General features: G+C 46.2%; 4 protein-coding genes across 4 annotated transcripts; all 4 read left to right on the top strand.

Moving 5' to 3' along the window:
- Positions 1–208: 208 nt before the first annotated feature.
- H257_17273 (hypothetical protein) lies at positions 209–1,333 on the top strand (the record flags this gene model as incomplete). Its single annotated transcript, XM_009845998.1, has 3 exons — positions 209–362; positions 425–1,093; positions 1,143–1,333. The coding sequence occupies 3 exons, from the start codon at positions 209–211 to the stop codon at positions 1,331–1,333; spliced, it is 1,014 nt and encodes a 337-aa protein (XP_009844300.1).
- A 1,097-nt stretch (positions 1,334–2,430) lies between these two features.
- H257_17274 (hypothetical protein) lies at positions 2,431–3,012 on the top strand (the record flags this gene model as incomplete). Its single annotated transcript, XM_009845999.1, has 2 exons — positions 2,431–2,569; positions 2,615–3,012. The coding sequence occupies 2 exons, from the start codon at positions 2,431–2,433 to the stop codon at positions 3,010–3,012; spliced, it is 537 nt and encodes a 178-aa protein (XP_009844301.1).
- Positions 3,013–4,976: 1,964 nt separating this feature from the next.
- H257_17275 (hypothetical protein) lies at positions 4,977–5,568 on the top strand (the record flags this gene model as incomplete). The annotated part of the gene is made up of 2 exons (XM_009846000.1): positions 4,977–5,312; positions 5,392–5,568. The coding sequence occupies 2 exons, from the start codon at positions 4,977–4,979 to the stop codon at positions 5,566–5,568; spliced, it is 513 nt and encodes a 170-aa protein (XP_009844302.1).
- Positions 5,569–7,594: 2,026 nt separating this feature from the next.
- On the top strand, positions 7,595–8,739 carry H257_17276 (hypothetical protein; the record flags this gene model as incomplete). Its single annotated transcript, XM_009846001.1, has 6 exons — positions 7,595–7,715; positions 7,769–7,930; positions 7,990–8,174; positions 8,225–8,287; positions 8,359–8,508; positions 8,650–8,739. The coding sequence occupies 6 exons, from the start codon at positions 7,595–7,597 to the stop codon at positions 8,737–8,739; spliced, it is 771 nt and encodes a 256-aa protein (XP_009844303.1).
- Positions 8,740–9,574: the final 835 nt, after the last annotated feature.

The following is a 9,574-nucleotide window of genomic DNA, read 5'->3' on the forward strand; positions in this document are numbered from 1 at the left end:
GGGACAGGGCCCGAATCGAACAGGCCCACGGGGCAGCCGACGCTGGACTCTGCACGTACTGCTCTCGTCCCCCGGGGTTAAATGAGTGCGGTAGGTGCCACCGTAGGTGTACCCCCTCGGAGGACACTGCCGTCCCCGGCCGGTAGGGTAATGGGTCTGCTGGAGTGGCCCTGCTGTGTAGGAAACGACTGGTGGTGGAGTGTTTGCCATGGAGAAGGGGGCGCGGTCTCGCACTCAGCAGGCGCGCAGTGTGCATGATGCACCCGGTTCTGGTGGATCGATGCTATACTACAAGGCCGCACCGACCAATGGTGGAGGACACTCGCAACCGAAATCACAACGACGGCTGCAATGGCCGGCCCGTATGAGTGTTGGTGTATCTGCTACAAAAACTCCACCGGACACCGCACACTGGACGCGTTAGGAGCCACGTGGAACCTGCATATCCCGGCGGGGCAACTACGAATGCGCCACCACTCCACAATTACGTACTCATCGCCGCCAAGATGGGCTGGGCTGACAAATATGAATAAGGTGGACATCCTCCTGGGGTTCATTGTGTCACCAGACTCCGACACAAGCACGCTACCGACACACTGGGCCCACGCGCTTCAACACTGGGGCCAAATGACGTGGCTCATGAATCCACCGCGCAACACTCTTCCCAGCCCCCCACCGGCCTACACCCAGGCAATCCGATGGGATGCCGATAACGACGGCGACCCAGAAGACCCGACGTGCCACGAGGTGCACAGCTGGCTGCGAGCCAGCTTCCCACATATATACCGGGCACCAGCCGCATGGCAACGGCTCCCGACTATGACTAACAACACGCTACAATGGGCCATTGCACTCTCTCTCACCCCACGCCTCGGCAAAGACTTTCACCGCCGATGGTTCACTACCCATTGGACTACACTACACGCGTACTGGACCCACACGTGTCACGAACAATACGTAGCTACCGCACAGGACGGCGATACCGCACTAGCACAAGCGGTCAACACCGGCATCAAACAGCGCCGCCGGGCTCACGATGATACCCCGGCTGCCATGGACACAAACCTACGCCAAGCGAAAGCCCGCCGGACCCGTGACATAGACACATGGCTTGGGCAGCGGGCAAAAGGCCTTCTCGGCAGCCCCGCCGCATCACACGACCAACAAATCGTTACACGAACGCGACGACGCAGACCACTGCGACGACCACCGGAAACAAGTGCTGCAAGGCACCAACAACTATAGCAACACCGACCAGACACGTCCCACAGCACACCGCACACTAACGAAGGCCCGACAGACTGAGGCCGATGCACGAACCACCCCGGTGTGAACATGCACAAGCTCCATCCGCTAGATTAGTCTAGTTCGCGGGCGACGCTGCATATGCGCGCGCTCGGGCGATAGAGAGCTTGTAAATACCGCGAAAATTTCAATTTCAAATTTCAATTTAAATTTCAATTTCGCACAATTCGTGTTTGCAACAAAATTTCTACTGATACTGTGAAGAAGGCATTTGTGAAGTCGATACCATCAGTAATTGAATTGCAGTGTGATTGTTATTGTATTCGTTCGGTGTGTTGAAGTCGGTAGGAGGGCTCTCGGTGTACCCCCCTCCTGAATTCGAATATGATTCGACATCATTCGCTCGAAATTGCGATATGATATCTGTAACGTTACATTTGCTGTGATTTGCCAAAAAAGAAGAATTAAGACCAATCCAAATGTTTCAAATTACCAAGCTCATGTCTTCTGGGCATTCAATTTCTTAAATTTTAGTGGCGGCTTGTTCCACTCTACATACAAAGTCCCATAGAGACACAGGACTACTCTCCTCGAATTTTGCTGTCCAGTACTGTATCGTGAATTCGCGATAAAGTTCCAAAATTAGCGTGGTTCGTCTAATCAATATTCAACCACGCTGGAGTTCTGATTGGTTGAACCCTACTTGTCTTGTAAGAGCCAATTAAATCCACTCAAAAATGGATTACTCCCTCCGATCCAAAAAAGTTGCGCGACTTTGAGGAGGGTTTACATGACACATCATTAAATTTGTATGAGATTTCAGGCACGGTTTTCGTCCATCCTCGAGTTGAATTTCTGTGCTCCAATTGGTCTGTCGAAAAGAGCGCGAAACGGACAGCAGTTTAGGGCAAATTCCAAGATAAAACCAGCTTTCAAATATACAAACACTCTTACATGGTGGGAATTTTGACAGCTCACTTCAGAATGACACAGGGTAGGCTTGACCTGACCAATATGGTGCGTGAGGCCATCCTGCGTAAAGTCTTGCTCAATTGTCAAGATGGTGTGGTTGGCCGATTACCGAGAGGCTTCGGGAACGACCTTGCGACAAAGTATGGTTGCCACGTGTCGTCCGTTCGTAGCATCATAGCTCGAGCAAAGGCACAGGGCATAGCGTCTGGAAACATGCAAGTGTGTGTAGCTAACCGAAAGAAAGGTCGCGTTGGTCGGAAGATAAAGTACACGCCTGCCCAGGCGAGAGAAAAGCTCTTGCAGGTTGCACTGCGAGAGCGTACATCATTGCGATCCATCTCCGCCAAAACCGGTTACGAAAGATATTCCGTCACCCCCAACTAAACTCGTATCGTAGGAATCAGTTACGGCACATTGCATCGGTATCTCAAGCGTGGTGTGTTCCGTGCGCACTCAAATGCTATCCGTCCTATGCTTACCGACGCCAACAAATACAGCCGACTCAAATTTGCGCTCAATTTTATGGCGCCCGGACAAGATATGTGCGAAATGCTGGACTACGTTCACCTCGACGAAAAATGGTTCTATTTGACCTTAGTAAATCGCAAGTTCTATCTCGTACCAGGCGAGAAGCCACCCAAGCGCAAGTGCAAGAGCAAGCGATTCATTACGAAGGTTATGTTCTTGACGGCGGTGGCGCGGCCTCGGCTTAACGAGGACACCGGTGTTTGGTGGGACGGCAAAATCGGAACGTGGCCCTTCGTCAAGCGTCAACCGAGAAGCTGGCACGATTGAAACCAAGGTCATCAGCGTCACAAAGGATGTCTACCGTGCGTACCTGCTGGGGAAAGTGCTGCCACGACTTGAAGCCACGACTTGAAGCTATAGACATGAATGATGAGTAGTGATATGTTGAGTAGATGTGTTGTACTTCGTTGGAGTTGTGGTGCTCGGTAGGAGGGTTCTCGAGGTAAACCCCCCTCCTGAATCGAATGGCAGTGTTGATTTTTCATGAATCGCAAATTTGGATGGTTCTGTGACACACATTCTGTAACGTTACAGCCTTGAATCTCAATATCTATTAAAATATAGGGTGTGCGGGGTACTTTTTTTCGAGGGGGGATTTGTGAAATTCCGAAGTCGCGCAACCTTTTTGGATCGGAGGGAGTAGCAATTAGCGTCGATTCGTGATTCGATTCTGCGGGGTTGGAAATTTGTAATGTTACTGTATCCACAATATTACTTCTTCTGTTTTGCAGGTAGTACTAGGTAGTATTCATTTGTATTTATGTTGTAAAAACACGAAATCATAGGGCGCTGCTCCTACCACGTCATCATCAACCGATAAGAATCAATGAAAATGAAATTGAAGTGACCAAAACGATCGAAAGCAGGGAAGGAAATAGTGTTTTCACGCGTGCTTTTTGGGGGTTTTACGCGTGTTATGGAAAGTGAAGGAATTACGCGTGTATTCTCATTAGAGACCATTTGCAAACCCGGAATTTGACCAAATTCCTGAAATTGTCTTCGTTCGATTGTGAACAGGAAATTTGGTTCGTAAATTTGAAATTCTACCTTTTAACAACCTCGGAGTTTCAAATTTCCGCCTGATATACATTGCAAAAATTACTACGATTAACTTTTTTGTTGACTTGCGGACCTACAAAATGGAAGTGAAGCGACTCCGCTAGATGTAGTTTGGCGCGGCGATGGGTTGTCCAAACTGGGATGAAATGGGGTCGTCATGCACCTCATTTTGAAAAGTGGATTTTGGAATAAGTTGGCGCGCGTTTTGATTGGAAAATGCCCAATTTGAAAACTACTTAACAGTCGATAACAACTTTAAGGAACTGCGGGACTTGCGCGTGTAAGGCATAAGCTATTTTATCGAACAATTTTGACAGCTAATTCAAACATGGTACTTGGCATCTTGGCGTCGCCGATCAATGCAAGCCATCTAGTCACTCTATCTCGGCCAATTCCAGTCATTCTTCGACCGGTCCTATTGATGAGAGATCCCCTCAGAGGTAGGACCAGCCCTGTTCTTGAAGACATGGGGTTGTCTCACCATACGCGTGCTACGCGGGTGGGTTAGCCTTAGATGTGTAGTTGATTGCCTGCATTCATTGTAATCGATATAAACTCATATGCGCTACGGGTGTCGAGATGTGAAGGAGTTGGGGGAGTTAGTACGAGAGACGTATGATGGACTCTTATTGGATATAAAAGCAAGGCGGCTCACCTTACAAATACTACAACATATTGCTAATATTTCCTGATCGTAGCACTAGCTAGTACTACGAAATATTCACAATATGGTGCACGATTCCTAGAAACTTCCAACATTTCACATAACCGTTTGGCTGTTATTTCATATTCATTTTTCAAAATCGAAGTAAAACGAGACGCAATTTCGACAGATCTAGTTCGGTGTGAAGATATGCTACGTCTCAAAATCAAATTTGGCGAAGAATTGGTCGAGTAATGAACTGTAAACCAAGTGGTGTTTTGTATAGGGTCAATAGTTTTGGCCACGAACGTTACCTTGATGTTAGTATGAAACTTATATCCGTAGATCGCACTACAGGGAACGACGTTAAATGAGCATGCAGGATTTTGTTGCATTTATTTTTTGAGCGAACCAATCATTACAAGTCAATCAAAATTCTAAGCTCTTATTGGTCAATAGCTTTGGCGACAATAAATTGAAAACATTGATGACTGTAACCTTCCACAATCTATCTCGACAGTGAGTCCCTATGCCCGACGAAGGCCACCCTGTTTCACCCCAGTCCATCAAACGTCGCATCCGACTGAGCATAGCTCAGAAGCTCAATGTCATCGCTGTCGCTGAGAGCAGGACAGTGCAAGAGGCCGCGTCTACACTCGAAGACTCCGAGGGATACATCCGCTTGGGGATGGCAAACCAAGCCAAGCTCAAGCGCTGCCGTGGTGTGAAGGTAACAAAGCACAACACGGTCAAGAGTAGGGCCAAACCTGTAATCCCCGATCCACATGGCCTTGTCACCTACATAATGGACTTGCATCGGCAAGCAATGACGGTCACGTCCTCCCACATGCTCGAATACTTGCGTGTACACCACCTGGACTGGATGGACAACTACATGCGCTTATGTCGCATCGGGATAATATTCACTTCTACACCTGCTACAGCAATTTGCCGAACGTCGTGGATTCTCACGCCATCTACTCTACCGCCAAAAGAAGTCCCAAGAAGAACTGAAATCCACGCGCATTGCCTTCGGGAAGCAGTTCCACGATGAGCACCCCGGCATCTACGTGGACGTTTCGTACAACACTGACGAGAGTCGTATGTACTACGCCACGTGACCCAACACCATCTGGGCCATTGGTCGTGGTGGGAGTTATGTTGCGAATTCGGCGCGGCACTCCTACCGCATATCAGCAATGTTGACCGTACGAGCTGGGGAGCAGAAGATGTCCATACTCTTCATCATCCATGGCAAGCGACATTGACACTAAGGTGTTTCCCGACTACCCACCTGAACACTTCTACGCGATACAAAAGGTTGATGTCCCCAACTCCGATATCCCGTCCTATTCGAAGGGTTTGCTATACCACATCCAGCAAAAACAGTGACTTACCAGCAAAATTCAACATGGTGAGGCACGATCAACCCTCTAAGCCGATGTCGATATCGGACGGCGTGAAATGCGGAATTTCAACATCGACAACATGGATAAGACATCGTTCTTTTACTGCATGTCACCACACCGCTCAATTCCACGCTATCTAGTTCCCGGAACCAAAGCGAACAAGTCCTTGCGCTTACCACTATTGCAGATGGGAGTGATGTCGTCGACCCGCTCTTTATTGGTAGTGCTGTTCGTCCGCGATTCTTCCGTGGCCAGTCTGGTGAAGAGCTCGGATTCGACTACCATGCAAGTAAGAAGGCTTGGATGAATGGTAACATCTTGAACGCGTACAGAATGAGTTAAATGCCAAAATGGCTGCACAAGACCAAAATAATTTGATGCTTATGGTCAATGTACTACCGCACCTACTTCACACCGAGACTGTGTTGAGAAACATTGGAGTTCTAATGCAGCCAAAGAATACAACTGCTTGCCTTCAACCACCAAATGCTAGCATCATTGCATCGTTCAAGTCCAAGGTCAAACAGCGGCAGCTGGTGAATGCTTTCGACCAAATCGATGCTCTCATTGCCGGGCGGCACGAGAGATTGTACGAGGTTCCATTTGTGGAGGGATGGGCTGGGCCAAAGAGCCATGGCGTTCCGTGTCACAGTCGACTGTGATGGACCAGAACTGGCATTCTCGACGGCGACTTGTCTGTGTTTAGTGAGAGGGTGGTTGGCAACCGATATGGTGTAGAATAATTTGACAAATGATAACTGTAACATTGTAAAATGGTACCGTTTCGAAGAGTGAGTGGAATCAGTAGTATCTTTTGCCATTTTGGCATTTTGGCTTTTTGGCTTATGCGAACAATCGCCGCTGAGTACAATTTTATGTCACAGATTATACTTGATAATTGCATACAAACACCAAGTAATAATTTATAATTTAGTATATTTGATTCTCATGGGAGCTACTGATTAAATTCAAGCCGGTCGAAATGCAACCTTTTGGTGCTGGAATATTTTGGAATTGGATACAGGTCTTGTCAGATTTTCTAACTGTAAAGGGCCAATTTGAGGAAATTAAACACACTATACCCAAATGGAATTAGTGTATGACTGAAATATTTGTGTTTGACTGAAATTAGTGTGACACCGGACCATTTTGAATTATACACACCCGAACTAGTGTGTGACTGAAATTAGTGTGTCACCGGACCATTTTGATAACGCTCTATAAAGTTCAATACAAAGAATCGATCGATATCTTTGGCGAATCAGCACAAAGGTCCAAATTTTGGGTAAAAGGACAATAGTATTACTGTTAATAGTACAATAGTGTATTAATAAACTGTTATTGTCAAATGGATTCGAAACTAGAGTCCTCAGCAACGAATCGAATGTCTTTTGAGATCGAGTAAAGTACCGCCTGAACCAATCAAATCACGTCATGTCGAATTTCTGCCAATCCAAACGTTTGCCCCTCCGCATTGGGCAAAACCACATCTGTGTGTTAGAGTATAATGTGTACAAGAATAAATAGGATCAAATCAATTCGACAGCTATTTGGTGAAATCACTCTCAAGTCCAAATTTTGGTGAAATGCACAAAGGTACTACTATTAATAATATTTTACTGAACTATTAATAGTACGTAATATGCAAATTCTCCACCACTGCCGAATTCGTCAAAATCATGCGAAATTTGTTAGTGCGGCCCAAACCTCCAAGTCTTTATACATAGCCAAAAGCGCTATGGACCAAACCCCGACTTTGGAAGGACCAAGTTTTCACATGTTTCCGGGCCAGCCCACCAGAATCTCGTATTTCCTTCGTCTGGGATCGGTCCGACAAGGCTCACTGCAGACCAATCGAGGTGCATAAAATATTAGTTATTGCAGTTTCTAATGCTTTTGAATTCAATCCTAGGGGAGCTCTTCGGCCTGCACGACGCGACAGACCCCACGTTGTTTATCGTGGGCATTGGAATGCTAGATGGCGCGTTTACGTACTCAAACAATGGAGAAATGGTCGCGATTTTTCAATGGTCTTTCCACTGGAAACCAATGCCGAAGGCGTGTCTTCTACCGAGTCAGCGTTGCCCCAACGTACAAATATATATATTATATATTTCTAATGGATCATTTTAGAGTCACAATATTGGTACTCTGAAATCCAAGTCCTAAACAACGACAGCGTTGTGGTGGGCGGCGGCATTGGAGCGTGCTCCACCACAGACTTGATCACTTGGAGAAACGAAGGCATTGTGTTGCATTATGCCAATCTCACCGATCCTTTTGGGATGAATCAAGCGCTGTTAGCCACTCGTCCAAAGGTACCAAAATATTATATATGTATATTTTTATAAATATATTTTGGAACTAGGTCGTGTTAAGTTCATCAGGTCAGTTTGTACTGTGGGTGCACGTGGACAATCCAAAGAACGAGGTCAGAGAGATATTGCATCTCATGTTTTAAAGAATATTTTTTTTAATATATTAGTATACATATATTTGTAGATGGGGCTGAGTGGCGTGGCGACGGCGGACTTTCCAAATGGCCCATTTCGATTCCAAGCTAGTTTTTACCCGTCTGGGGCAACCGAAGCGCCCGGTGGTCTAGCGATTAGCGAAACCCACGACCAAACTGTAGTTGTATCGTCGACTAAAGTACATATATATTATATATATGTATTATATATATATTGAATGTTATATATATATAATACATATATATAATATATATGTATATATTAAATAATAGTTTCTTGTAGGACGCCTATTTGATTCTGTGGAGTATTGGCTACCGAGACCCATTATGGACCCGTTGGTGGCAAGCGCGTGGACGGCTCCGTTGACTACAGTCTCAACTTTCACCGCGCTTTCTTCACCAAAGAGTAAATATATACATGAATAATATTCCATTTATGATGATATTCACATACATTTATATATTGATAGCTACGACAACGTGGACGACATATACTTGCAAAGGTTTCGATCTGAAGACGAGCCGTGGTCGATCACGTGCTGCGATCGAGCTACGAATGTGTGCGATGCGTCCGTTTTAAGTAAGGACAAATACATATATATATATATATCGCCAGAAATAAGTATTAATATATAATTGGCCAGTCGACAACCAAGCGATGCCCTCCTCAATACCGAAAACAAGTCAACGGTCTAGCGCAGTTCAATCAACCCATTCGTTCGCGCTACAAGGTATGAAATATTATATGATGTGATGGATTTTCATCAATATAATATTTCACTTTCGAGAGTATTAGAACCCCCACGACCCAAACAACAATACGTTTCGACCCACTTCCGTGTCATCGCACACCGATTGGGGCTTTCACGCTTTTCATGTCGCTGAAAGGATTCTGCCATTGTGCGCAAAACTTCATCCATCTTGTAATTCAGTTGAAATTCAATTACACTACTTCGAACTTCGATCTACTTTCGCTTCGGCCTTGATCTTGCGGGCCTTGTGGTACACTATTATCTTGCGGTCGAGGACTCCTTCAATTAGCTCTTCGGTTTGGTCGTTCCGGTGGATCAATAAGTCTGTGATCTCTTGGATGGCGTTGCGGGCGTCGGAGTTCTTTGCTTCGGGGATTTGGGCACGCAACTTGTTGATAACCACGCGTTGGTGACGGGTTAACACGTAAAGGTCTTGACGTAGCTTAACCGGCAGATCCGGATAGTCAAATAGGTCGCCGATGTCTTTGGTGAC

The sequence above is a fragment of the Aphanomyces astaci genome (genome assembly GCF_000520075.1).
Source record: "Aphanomyces astaci strain APO3 unplaced genomic scaffold supercont1.102, whole genome shotgun sequence".
Taxonomy (NCBI): Eukaryota; Oomycota; class Saprolegniomycetes; order Saprolegniales; family Verrucalvaceae; genus Aphanomyces; species Aphanomyces astaci.